General features: G+C 37.6%; 1 protein-coding gene across 1 annotated transcript in view; it reads left to right on the forward strand.

The window, feature by feature from the left end:
- MARCHF5 (membrane associated ring-CH-type finger 5) overlaps positions 1–14,087 on the forward strand; it is a 31,523-nt gene extending 17,436 nt beyond the window's left edge. Inside the window, exons 4-6 of the mRNA XM_063307386.1 lie at positions 6,958–7,141; positions 7,541–7,707; positions 12,085–14,087. Coding sequence (XP_063163456.1) covers positions 6,958–7,141; positions 7,541–7,707; positions 12,085–12,201 — 468 coding nt within the window. The 3' untranslated portion in view covers positions 12,202–14,087. The remainder of the gene's footprint in view (positions 1–6,957; positions 7,142–7,540; positions 7,708–12,084) is intronic.
- Positions 14,088–14,302: the final 215 nt, after the last annotated feature.

A 14,302-nucleotide genomic window follows, 5' to 3' on the forward strand; every position in this document is an offset into this window, starting at 1 on the left:
TAAACTTTCTAAATGTTAAAGTATTGTAATCGAGTTGGAAACTGCTAGAGATTTGCTGAAGGAGCCCTTGGGGGTGGGTAAGAGAGAATTCTAAGGCAGGATAGGAAAACCCAGTTTACTACACTTTGATCCAGATTGTGTTTCTTTCACCCAGGTGGGGTTTTGCTCTTTTTTAGCCTCCTTGTATTTGTCATTGTGATTCTATTACTTTGGTGTCTTCAGCAACTGGTAAAGGCATTTCTGCCAGAGGAAGTGGCAGCCTCTCACTGAGCTTGACTGATCTCAAAAAAACTAAACAAAAAACAAATGTTCATTTCTGGATATGGGAAAATCCCGTGGTCCGGCCCTCAAAGAAACAATTGCAGAAGAAGGCAGTGGCAAACCGCTACATACTGTTGTTATGGAACCACATGGACATGTTCATGTAGTTACCAGGAGTCAAGCTTGACGCAAGGGAGATTTTACATTACCATACATGGCATTTATAATATGGGCTTCAAGCAATTACAATCCAGCTTCTTCATATAGCTATTGTTATTAAAATATCTGTACTAAGAGCAAAACTCTACCACTGAAAAAGATTCAGACTTAATGAGCACTTTTCCAGTTTTAATGTCTTGGATTGTTGTCTGGGCTGATAAGATTCAGGATCTAGGCTGGTTTGTGCATACCCATTCTTGCTATGTTCACAGGGTATATTTTGGTTGACAGCACTAATGCTGGTGTATTGTCATTAACCATTAGATCGTACAAGGTTCTTTAACCTTATCCAGCTGATTGGAATAATGCTGTCATGTTCTGTTGGAATCAAACTGTCTTTACCCCACACAGATAACACATTTTTTATAATATATCAGTAATGTTTTACAGTATTAAGCATTTCATTGGTTACTTGCCCCTAGCCAGTCAGGGCAAATAAAAAGTATTACACGATAAGATAAGGGATATAAGGGAATTGACCTCCCCTATGTTATTTGGAGGACTCTGAATAGGTTGAGGGTTGGAGTGCCTAAGCGTAAGACTAATATGCTCAAAAATGGGGATTGCCGACTGATAATAACACGCTGTGTGAATGTGGAGAGATACAGAATTCGGCCCACCTGCTGACCTGCCGATTATTACCAATAGTGTGCACTGAAAAATGACTTGTTTGGGCCAGTGACAAAGCCAAGAAGGTGGCGTTATATTGGCAGCTTAAGGTTTGGTCTGGATACGAAAGAAGAAGATTACACCATTTAACGTTCAGCTAGTGTTTGATCCATTGCAGGCTGAATGACACTTTTAACAACCGAGTTGTTGTATCAGACCAGACAAAGGTCCCTGTAAACTGGAGGTTTGTTTTCTGCAGTATTCAGTGACAACTGTGAAGAACTAAAAAGTAACTTATGAAGCTCAAGGATGTTCTTATATTGCTTCAAAGCTTCATGTGGCAGATAGTGTTTACTGTATAAATAAACGTACTTTGAAATATTTATTCAAAGACACTCTAAAAAGCTTTGAAATTGTGCACACAACTTAGATGCAAAAGTCTTTTTTTTTAATTGGATAATGACTATGCTTTCTTGCTAAAACAAAACACAATCTGAAATTTAAGATGCCGAAACTACCATGTCCCCAGTTAATTTTTAACTAGGCAACCCGTGACCTGTTGGGTTTCAGAGATATTCCCTTACCAGGTTCCTCAATGCCTTCAACAATGGCAGAGCTTCTAATGTACTGCCTTCACTGGAAAAGTTCTTTAAAATTCAGGCAGACATTCAGAGATATATCTGCCTTGAAAATAGCCCATGTCATTCATATTGAATGTATAGCACAGTCAAACATCAGGAGCTGATCACAGGAAATGTTTTATGACATTCTGTATTATGTCATAAAATGTTTTATGATAATTTTTATGTCATAAAATGTTCTATAAAATTTGCCAAATTTCTATTCCATGGGAGTCATGGGTCCCAGATTTTGGACGCATTCTGTAAGTTAGCCCATTTGAGGTACCTTGGTTCAAAACTGTTGGCCTATGATACATTGTTTTTTCCAGTTAAAGGTTACAAACCAACAGACACAAGAGTTTTAGTAGTATATAGATTGTGCCAAAATACAGCATTTTTAAAAAAAAGTTATGTAGGTATCATCTTGTAGAGAATACAGTAAACCCTAAAGATGTGCAAATATTATCTCCGCTATTGCAAATTGGGTCCTGGTGTTCAGAGAGAGCTTCTCCATTATTGCCTAGTTAGGTGAAGCAAGATATAACCAACAGATCTCTTAACTTGCAGCTCAATTTTCTAACTACTCTGTTGCAGCAGTTCTCAATCTTACCATTCATTTTCTCTTTTTTTATTGTGTTTATATCTCACCTTTTCTCTGAGAACTCCAGGCAGTAGGGCTCAGAGTTAATGGTTGACTCCATCACTCAGTGAGCTCCGTGGATGAGTAAGGATTTGAACCATAGTTTCCCCAATCCATAGCCAATACCATATCTAGCAGATAGCACTGGTATCAAAATATACAGTTGAGCTGCTTTATTTTTTATACATATAATTTTTATTTTTTTTAAAAAGAAAGGTAAAAACTAACAAACTAATATAGAATAAAGATACAAGGGAAAAAAGGAAAAGAAAGGCAAAGCCAAAAGTGCAGAAAAAATAAAATATAAAGAAGTAACCTCCAATTTTCTTTACAGCAGTTATAAATTTACCTCTTACTCTATGGTTACAACATAACTCTTTTTTCTATAATGTATTTTTTCTAATCATCAAAACCATAAATCATAAGTTCATTTTTTTTCTGTTTCACACAAAAAGTCTATAAAGGGTTTCCAATCAGCAATAAACATAGATAATGTTCCCGGCTGCCTTTAAAGAGGCATTGGTGCACTCGCTCCTCAAGAAACCATTGCTGGACCCTACTGTTCTGTACAATTTTCATCCAGTCTCCCACCTCCCCTTTTTGGGGAAAGTGGTGGCTTTACAGCTCCAGAGGGTTCTGGAGGAAACAGATTATCTAGACCCCTTTCAGTCAGGTTTTAGGCCCGGATATGGGACAGAAATAGCATTGGTCACACTTATGACCTCTGGTGGGAGCAGAATGGAGGCAGTGCAGCCATCCTTGCTCTTCCTGATCACTCAGCAGCTTTCAATACCATCGACCATGGTATCCTTTTGGGGCGACTCAGGGAGTTGGGGGTGGGCAGCGTGGTCCTGTGCTGGTTCACCTCCTTCCTCCAGGGCTGGTCCCAATCAGTGGTGATTGGGAGTGAGAGGTCCGACCCCTGGCCCCTCCTTTGTAGGATGCCGCAGGGTTCGGTTCTTTCTCCATTCCTTTTCAACATTACATGAAACCACTGGGTGAGATCATCCGTCACCATGGGGTGAGGTATCATCAATATGCTGATGATACTCAGTTGTACATCTCCATCCCAGGTGAGGTAAGTGATGCTGTGTCTGTCCTCTCTCAGTGCCTGGGGGCTGCAGGGGTCTGGATGGGGAACAACAGGCTTCAGCTGAACCCTGGTAAGATGGAGTGGCTGTGAGGTAATGGCTTTTCTATATCCAGGGCTTTGTCATCTTTGGTTCTGGATGGGGTTGCACTGCCCCAGACAGACCCGCTGCATAATCTGGGAGTCCTCCTGGACTCATGGCTCCTGCTCAAAGAGCAGGTGGCAGCCATGGCCAGGAGGGCCTTTGCGCAGCTTCATGTTGTGTGCCAGTTACGCCCTTTCCTGGATCATGAGGCCCTTCAAACAGTCACTCATACCCTTGTTATCTCCCACATAGACTACTGCAATGCACTCTACATGGGCCTACCCTTGAAGAGTATTCAGAAGCTACAGCTGGTCCAGAATGCAGCCACGTGGGTTATCCTTGGTGCGCCTAGATCAGCACACATAACACCTCTACTGTGTGAGCTGCACTGGGTACTGGTCTACTTCTGGGTCTAATTCAAGGTGTTGGTTATCACCTTTAAAGCCCTACATGGCATGGGGCCAGGCTACCTGAGGGACCGCCTCTTCCCCATTACATCAGCCTGTCCCACCCGATCATGCAGAGTGGGCATGCTGCGGACCCTGCCTACAAGAGAGTTTCATTTGGCAGAGTCCAGGAAGTGGGCCTTCTCTGCAGTAGTTCCCACCCTCTGGAACACGCTGCCCCCAGAGGTGAGGTTGGCCCCATCACTCCTGGCCTTCCAGAGGAACCTGAAGACTTGGCTCTGCCGCCTCACTTGGGGCGGAGACGAGAGTAGCTCCGCGTGGGGATGGCTGGCACCCTAGAGTGCTCCTCACAGACATGGTCTGTGTTAGATCTTCCCACTTGGACTTCATTTTTACTGCTATCTTTATAGTTATTTATTAATGTTTATATTTTTATGTATTGTATTGTATTGTTTTTGTATTTATTTTTTTAATTGACTACTTTTGTTGTAAACCACCCAGAGTCCCTCTGGAGGAAGGAGATGGGCGGTGACAAATTTGATAAATAAATAAATATAATGTCTTTTCTCTGATCAAAGAAGTCAATTTGGCCATCACAGTAAATTCCATCATCTTTACCATCCATTTCTCCATTGTGGGTAGCAATGAATCTTTGCACCTTTATTCATTCATTCATTCATTCATTCCCCGCCCATTGGGGGACTCTGGGCGGTTTACAATAAAAATAATTGATTAAAACAGCAATATATAAATATAAAATTACTCTTAATAAATAATTATACAAGTAAAAAAGTCCAAGTGGCAAAAGAATCTGACACAGCCCGTATGTGGGAGGAGTGGTCTAGGATAGCAGCCATCCCCACATGGAGCTGCTCCCCTCTCCACCCCAAGCAAGGCGGCAGAGCCAGGTCTTCAGACTCCTCTGGAAGGCCAGGAGCGATTTGTACATAGGCAGAGGCCAGGACCTTTGTGCATATAATAATCTTGCTGCAGTTATCATGTATAAAAACAAAGTTCAGTGACTTTTTTCCAACGGTAGTCCATCAGTCCCAAAAGAAAAGCCTCTGGTTTCAAAGTTGAGTTGCTTTATTAAGGTTTATAGGAGAAAATTATTTTAAGGCCCCCTGTGTTTTAATCATACCTGTATCCCACTTTTTTCTAGAGTAGCGATCATAGTGGAACTCTGTCCTTTCCTCAGAGTCACAACAATTCTGCTCAAGAATTCAGTTAGAGAAAAAAGCAGCTTGTCCCAGATTACCATTTAAGAACTAAAACCACTAGTTTAAAATCTCGCAAGACTGCCAAGAGTCAGCATGCTTAGTGAATGGTGATGACATGAAAACCTGAGTTCTAGATGGTGCTGTGTCACAAGCATTCCTGGGTGACTATAGACGAGCTGTACTTTTTTTCTTAGCCTAAACTTCTTTTCAATTTTTTTATTTTAAAAACAGCATGATTGTCAGTGCATGCTGATCTGAGCTACATAGAGAGAGAAGTGGAATTTACAATTTAGTAGGAGGAGATCAGGCTTGAATCAAGCTTTCAAACTTTTTAAAAATAAAACTGCAGTGACTGCTATACTTTCTCCGTCTCTGAGGAGAAAGAAGAAGTGAGGCAAAGACGACTGACTCGCATTGAGCTTTGATTGTCAGTTTTAAGCACTCTCCCGTGCAGCTTTTCACTTCATGTAGGCCTTAAAACAGACACTACACCTACTGAAATGTGTCCAGTGCATTACAGCTAGAGTTTTATTTATGAAACTTAAATACTCCCTACAGCCAGTTCAGTGTAGTGATTAAGGCCCCAGGCTAGAAACCAGGAGACCGTGAGTTCTAGTCCCACCTTAGGCATGAAGCCAGCTGGGGACCTTGGGGCAGTCCCTCTCTCTCAGCCCTTAGAAGCAATGGCCAACCACTTCTGAAAAAAACCTTGCCAAGAAAACTGCAGGGACTAGTCCAGGTAGCCGCCAGGAGTCAAAAACTGAATCGCAGGCACAAAAACAAATACTGCCTGAGCCCAATCGTACTTTATGCATTTATAATATCTATATAATTATACCAGTTTTCAGTTCTTTATGAATGATTATTCATCCCTATAAATAGAGTAATATATACTATTAGTGATTTTTTAAAAGTCTGGCTTTAAACTGAGGTTTGTTCTTGATATATTAACTTAGAAACACCATTCTTGTTTAGCATCTACACTTGTTTCATTTCAGTTCTGTCTCTTTCAGACTGATTTACATCTTGTTAAAAAATCATGTGTCAAATTTCAGTCTCAAGGTATTTTTGTGCTGCCAGCACAGCTTATTAAGATGATGTTGCAATAGATATGAAAAATACATTATTAGAAATACTTTTAAAAAAAGATAAAAATAGATATTGGTTGTAAGTGGTCCTAAATAAAATTTATCCAACTATCAAGTTCGTTTTCTTTTCCTTAGTCCTCTGACTCGTTGCAGTCACTTTCTCTGCACAGGATAGCCTTCTTATCCCAGTATAATAGTGTGGTACAATGCTACTTACATTCCCTGGGTATTTTCCAGCTCTCCTGCAGTGTCCTCTAAACACATTTGTTCAACTGAAGCTATTGTTTTTACAAATGGAAAAAGCGTTATTTTTTAGCTGTGGCAGTTAATAGTACTGTATCTATAGATCTGAGATGGGTGCCAGTAATATATTTTTTTTATTTCAGTAAGTCAAAGCATTTCATTAAAGCAGTTTCTCCTATACTTGAGCTAAGATATCTGAAGGGAAAAGTCTTCATCTGATAAAATTAAGAACTAGTGTTGTACCTTAATTAGAGTAGATGGCTGTAGATGTCATTTAAATTGTACATTGTTGTCTTCCTAAACTAGCTTTAAAGGATTCAGCCATGGAACTATTGATAAATTGTATCACGTAAATAACACACTTGATAAAGATTCTTTGAGTAATCCTTTATAAAATGATTATGTGTTAATGCAGATAAGGTGCTTTGCTTAAAGTAGTAATGTGTAGTTTTGTTTTGGTTATTGTTTTGGTCAGGTTGTGGGTCATAAAGAGGGCCTTGATGTCATGGAGAGAGCAGATCCATTATTCCTTTTAATTGGACTTCCCACCATCCCAGTTATGCTTATATTGGGAAAGATGATCCGCTGGGAAGACTATGTGCTTAGATTGTGGCGAAAATACTCTAACAAACTGCAGATACTGAACAGTATATTTCCAGGTAATGCTACAAAATATTAATATCTAGGCTGGGCTTGCTTTCAGTGAGGAAGAATGAAATGGTATAGCAAAATAAATAAATAAAAACTCTCCTTCTTTAAGGAAGAGAGCCTTCCTTAAAAAACACATTTTTTGCTGGTTCTGGTTGAATTCTATCTCAATTGATAAGGTATGTTGAAAGAACCAAAATGTAAAGAATACTGTAAACTTACTTTGTATAGCATTATTAATTAATTAATCGTACATTATTTTAATGGGATTTAATGCAAAAAGTTGTGCAAAGAATGCTGAATGTGAATCCAATTAAAATGCTACATTGAAAAGTTTGTTGTGTAGAAATGTATAACACACATGATTTAGGATATTCTAATATTTGGTTAGCAATGGCATTTTTCTTCAGGGATTGGATGTCCTGTTCCTCGTATTCCAGCTGAGGCCAACCCTTTAGCAGATCATGTCTCTGCCACTCGTATTCTGTGTGGAGCTCTTGTCTTTCCCACAATTGCTACAATAGTGGGAAAATTGATGTTCAGCAGTGTTAATTCTAATCTTCAAAGAACAATTTTGGTAAGATTAAGTTTCTTTATAGAAGTAAACCTGCAAGATTATAGAAACCTTATTTCTAACCATTTGTCATCTCTTTACATAATTGTGTTTTTATAATCCCTCTGCTAAATAACATGCTGCATAGTAAACATGTGAATTCTCATTTTGAATCTGCAAAGAACTGCATGTAAATATTAAATATGCATTCAGATGCACAGATATCATGTGGAGGTTGTGTCAACTTCTGTTCATTTAGAGTTCCACTGAAGCATACAATTTGACCAGGGGTGCCTAAATTTTGCATGCAAGTATAATAGGCTGGGTTCACATAACATGCTAAGCCTTCATTTAAAGAAGCACAATTGCCATTTCACAAACACACTATGCCTGCATAATACATAGCTGGTTTCCTATGACTTGCTGACTATAAACTATCAAATACAACCTTACCTTCCTGTGTTTTGTGAATCCACCTGTATAGTATTTTGGAATATAACCTGCTGTGTAACATGTGCCTGTGTGTCAGATCAGGATTTCCTCATGATAAAAAGCACAATTTATTAATACTAACCAGTGACTTCATAATGAAGTCAGTACTGAACCCTGAGACTTGCCTTATTCACAGCTGAGTTTCTTCCATACCTAGAAACTCTGTAACTATAATTACATGATTTATTGCAGAAATGGGGGATTTCTAGGCCAAGGATTGGATATGGTGCAGGGAGCCTCCCTCAGAGTTCTTTCCCAGCGATTGAACCCATCTATCCCCACACCTCTGCCATGTGCACATGAGCAAGAAGAGGCTGGCAATTCCTTAATCCATATGCAAGAGGATGCTAGCAATGATTGCATTCCTGTGCAAAGGCAGATGAACACAAGCGGTTCTTAAGTGGTTTTGATAATGGTTTTTGTGTTGCAATTATACTTTTTGAGAGAGTTTCACTTGGATGTTATTGGTTCTGGTTTTGGATTATATGGGGATGTTTGTGTATTTGTAAGCTGTAGGGTGAATAAATATGGGGTAGAAATTTTGTAAATAAATAAGATGGAAGGGATAAAAAATAGGAATCCTTGTTTCCAAATCCACCCTCCTAATATTTAGCCTGTTGAAGTTATTGGACAGGGAAAACTAGCTTCTTGAACTAGATGCAGTTTCCTACTTCTAATTTATAGCTTTGCTTATAGGAGATAGTCAAAGCTATAAAGTAGATAGGATAGTCAGTTTACACAGAGTTGTGCATCTAGAACCAAGGCTGAGGCTCGCAGATTAGTACGTGTCTTCTAGATCATAGTGGCTATGACTATGTGTCCTCAAGGTTCAAAATACTTTACATGAATGCATTAAATTATAGTAACAAATGTTCCTATTCTATGCTGCTTGTTACCACTTAAGTCATAGTATTCAAAAATTATTCTTTTACATAATTGCTTTTTTAACAGAGTAAATTAAGCCAAGGCTGAATACAAGCTAGCTAGCTATGGATATCAAGGTTACATGAGTTAATTATGAAATATGACGTCCAAATATGACGTCATAGAAATATGACGTCCAAACATTATTATGTAATGTTATTAGAATTTTATTACTGCTACTGGCAAATAAAGGACAGCTTTAAATGCAAGTATACACTGTAAGGGTATTTTTGGAATTTGGGAATAAAAATAGTTATTCAAAACATGGCAGATGAGGAACAAATGGACGTTTCACCCATTTCTCTTCAGTGAGGCCTCAGTCCATCAGTTAGTGAATCTGAGAAAAAAAATTGGGCAACTCACAGAGAACCCTCATTAATGTACTCACTAATAAATTAGGAACACAGTTTTCTTACTTAGTTTCCAAGATTCTGTAATCTAATCCCTTCCTGGCATTCAACCTTATTAACAAGACTGAATCTTGCTTCTTTGCTGCTGTTAGGAGCTTGATACGCATGACACTTAATGGTGTGGAGAAACGCAGCACTTGCCACTGAGAAAGATGGAGAGGATAGCTGCTGAACAGTTTGGCTATGTGGGATTATGAATATCTGTCACATTTCTCACTCCTTAGTTTAGGAAAGGGTGGAAACAGGTGTGAATGAAGGAACATGTGGTTGTTTGAGTTGGATGTGCCTAAATTTGCACTCTGAAATAGAGGAATTTTGTCAAAGGCTTAACCCAAAAGGTGGAATTAAGAGACTTTAGGACAAGTTTAAGTGAGTTTGCATCACTTAAGAGGCAGCAAAGGGAAGAAATGGCTGAGTCCTTTGAAGGGCAGGCAGTGACAGAGCTTTGGGGATATGAAATCTGAAATTGGCAGGGAAACAAGGCCTTGGACAGCATAGAAGGTAAATGCAGGAAGATTGGATCCAAGATTGGGCAAAAAGCCAATGCTCAGATTTAAGGTTGAATATTGAGTTCAGAACATGAGTTTGGAGCAGAGGGGTATGAAAAGATCAGAAAGGAGGGGACGACCTTTGAGAGATGATGAAGGCATTCAATAAACTGTTTGATGAAGTGACAAAAGAGCTTTTAATTTTTTGCAGCACTGTAATGGATGAAGTATCTTTAGTTTAGCTGTAGATGGGAAATGGAACTGGAAAGGAAAGGGTAAAAAATATGTGTTATGTTCTTATTCAGCAAAATGAGTGGTAACATTTGGATGAGAAAGACATGAAATAAAAGTTGAAATAGGTGTTGGGCATACTGATTTTGAGGGGGTGCTGAACTATCAAGCAGGGAGACTATAGAGGGATTGTGGGGGTGGTCGTACAAATGAAGATGATACCAAAAGTTATAGCATCATGTTACCCAGAGATTATTGTTCGAGAAGTCAAGAGTAATTAGAATGAAAATCTGATTCCTGAAGGTCATTGGAGTGAGAGGAAGGCAAACTAGGGGAAGAGCCATTTATTTCCTCATTCCCTCATTGCATTGCTTACGTGTTTTTATAGTTTAAAATAGTGCAAGCTGAACTGTCCATTTTTTCTAGTGTTTCTCAAATTGTGTGAATTTCCCAAAATTATAGGGACCACCTGAAAAATAACTGATACCATATTGATCAGAACGCACCCCCCAGTAACTCACTTTTGAGCTAATGTTTATCATTTCAAGTCCATCTTTTAAATAAGCTAGTGCTTAATAAAACAAATGCAGTATAATAGTATGACAAATGATAACAATAAACAGAATATCAAACTACTATATAAGCTAGAAATATAAACACGACACTTTTTTGCTCTTAATTTTCCATTAGAAAAATATATAGCATTATCCAAAGTCAGCATTTTACGTCCAGCTGGGAATTAAGGTTCTAGTTTTAAAAAATAATAAAAACTAAACTAGATAAATGAAGAACCCTGAAATGTCTCTGGGTTTGTCTGTAAAGCCTCCCTAGAAAAATAGTGGCATTGTTGAAATAACTGTCCCCCATAATATGATACTATTCACTTTACCCAAGCAGGTAATTTTATTTTAAATCTTATTTAGGCTAAAATCTTTGTGTAAAAAAAAAATTGGCTAAAAAAACCCCCGAAGACCTGGTTTGGGATTAAGACTAAAGTACAATTTTTTATAAATCATCTTCCCCCCTTCCCATCATTATGAGGAGTTCAGAAGGATCTATTTCTGTTTTAAATTAGCCACAGTTTGTCAAAGCTCACCCGTTTGTTCCAGTTCAGTCTAAATCAGGGTTTCTCAACCTTGGCAACTTTAAGATGAGTGGACTTCAACTCCCATAATTCCCCAGTCAGTATGGCTGGCTGGGGAATTCTGAAAGTTTTAGTCCACAGTTGAGAAATCCTGGTCTAAAGAATAAAAGGGTGGTGGGAGCTTTCAATCCCCTTATGCCCACATTGGTGAGAGAAGGACCAGCAAAAGAAAAAAGGCAACGATTTTTACATATAATATTTTTGTATCCATATCAACTCAGAGTCTGCCTTTAAGTAACAGTGCCTGAAGGTTCCTGTAGTTGCAGGCCTGATTAGTAGGACTCATTCAGGTTTGCAGGTGGTGATAAAAGAGCAACCTGTGATTTGATTAGAACAGGGAATGTGTTCATCATACCCCTGGGGACCAAAGGATATGCTGAAGCCTCTGGCTCATTCCCGTTCCTCCAAACCATCACACTTAAAATGGTTTGACTTGCACTCATCATTCGAAATCAGAACACCTCCCTCCCATTAAATCAATTAAGAAAACCCTTCCAAAATAATGTGTAAAATCAGCATGAGATATTTTTATAAGAGAAACATTACAGAACCACATTATGACAGGGAATGGTATGTCTCCACTACTTACATAAAAAAATTCTTTAATTAACCCAATTTCAAGGCATATTACAGTTGTGTATAAAGAGCTACATTAAAAAAAGATACGAATTTCTTTGGTAGACTTTGAATAATTGTTCTCTTTTATTTTTAGGGCGGAATTGCTTTTGTTGCTATAAAAGGAGCTTTCAAAGTCTACTTCAAACAGCAGCAATATTTGCGACAAGCTCATCGGAAAATTCTAAACTATCCTGAGCAAGAAGGTGCATAAATGACTACTGTATGCCTGTCAGACTTACAATCTCATTTCCTATATTTGGCAGCAATTCTATTATTTAGCTACAAGAGCAGAGATTGGATGAGATGCTGCTGCATTTTGTATCTCTCCCCTTTCCACATAGACTAATAAAAGACTTTATAATGTCAAGGTGAATTCTACTTAGTTGTTAAGCTTAAAAATGTAATTTGTTTTCATTAATGTATTTTTCTTTGTGGTGGGAGACATCTGAATCCATTTCCTATGGGCATATATTGCCTTTTTGTTTTATTGAAACAAGCCAAACACTGATGAAGTTAATAAATTATGTGCAGACTGTACTGAAATACCTTCTGTATGTTTATTGCAATAAATGCATAATTCTTTGCTAGTCAACAGCTACCTGTCAAAATAGCCAACATTTCTAGAATGTCAAAAACTGAAAATGCCTGTTCTTAATAAGCAGTTGGTATATTAACATAGGGGTTCTTTTTTAATTTAACAGTCTCATCAAATGATTTTCTTTTAGTCCTTGCATGGTAAGTTGTACTATATATAATTGACTCTTATTTGCCACCTGTGAAATGAAAAAAACTGAATCACAATCTTCTTGTAACCAAGTTAAAATATTGGAGTTATTGCTTCATTTGGCTGTGGAATCCCAGCCAAACTGTGGGTATATTTTTAGTTCAAGCTAAATATAGAAGCAAGGATTCAAAACCAGGACTGGTAACATGCAGTTACATGTAGAAGTATTCTACTCATACTTCCAAAAGTGTTCAGGAAATTATAAACATTGTAATACAAATTGTATTTACCACTAGGACTTTTTTAAATAGAAGTTGTTTTAATATTTTACTTCTATGACATCTGGCACTTTACTGCTTCTATTTTGAGAATGCATTTTCTAAGTGTCTTTGATTTTGATGGAACCTCCCAGCAAATACTTGGAGTATTGGTACTAATTCTGCATATGCACATAGAGAAGCCCTGTTCTATTAAACAAAACAGGTTTCTTAGAACATAACAGAGTTGAGATCTAGGAATGATACTTAAGCGACCTTTTTCTTGACAAGAGAAATAAGCAAATCAGTGTGAAGTCCTATTATAACTATATAATGAATTCCAAATCCTGGGTTTACTGGTGGTATTTGTGTCAGCAGTAATAGAAAACTAGATAATGTTAGATTCAACAGTGTGTAACTTCACTGCAAGCAGTAGAAACTTTTTTTCTTTTTAAGAACTGGTAAATAGTTCTTCATCAGAAATTAACAGACAAGAAAATGGGCTTCATGTTCATTTGCAATAATGTATGTTAACAAAATATGATTTTCTGAAGTGAGTGTTATTTTAAATATAGAAATGTAATATTTTAAAAGTGTATAAAATGTATATAATGACCAACTAGTATTCCAGTACTACAGTATGTGAAGAAATATAAAGTATAGGAGAATACTAGTTGTATCTTCTAACTACTGAAAAGAATTACAAGTTTAATTCAGTTGGACTCTGGAATTACACACACAAAGAGAGAGAGATACTTTCAAATTGCTGGATTTCTTCAAGGATCTTCAGTGCTGTAAATACTTTGTAAAATTCTTTTGAGGAAAAGTCCTGTGAGTGTTATTTCCTGTATATACACTAGCACTTTGCTACATGCTGGGTTTTTTTTAACACACACACACTCATAAGGTCAACTAGTGCAGTGTGTGGATTTGAAATTTGTTCTGTGATTAAACTTCAGAAACTATTCTGTATCTTCTGATTCAATGTACTGTGAATAATGTGGAATTATTTTTAATTCAGTAGCAAAACCATTATCTGTTGTTGTGCAGTTTAAATGTTTCTGTTGGTAAAACTTGTGATCACATATTGGATTAGATTGAATAAATTTTTTTACATTTAAGTGTATGGTGTCTGAAGAGGGATAAAATACAGAAAAGTTGGCTATATTATACTGGAGGGCATTAAATATTTAACAAAAATAGTAGCTTGAGAATCAAAGTTAACTCTGCTAATAAATAATCTACAACAGATTCCATCTCCCAAAACTATTTTGCTGTTCACTCTTTTACTTTTATGAGACAATCTTCAGATACTTGAGATGCAAATACTC

This window comes from Candoia aspera, chromosome 6 (assembly GCF_035149785.1).
Source record: "Candoia aspera isolate rCanAsp1 chromosome 6, rCanAsp1.hap2, whole genome shotgun sequence".
NCBI classification, from domain to species: domain Eukaryota; kingdom Metazoa; phylum Chordata; class Lepidosauria; order Squamata; family Boidae; genus Candoia; species Candoia aspera.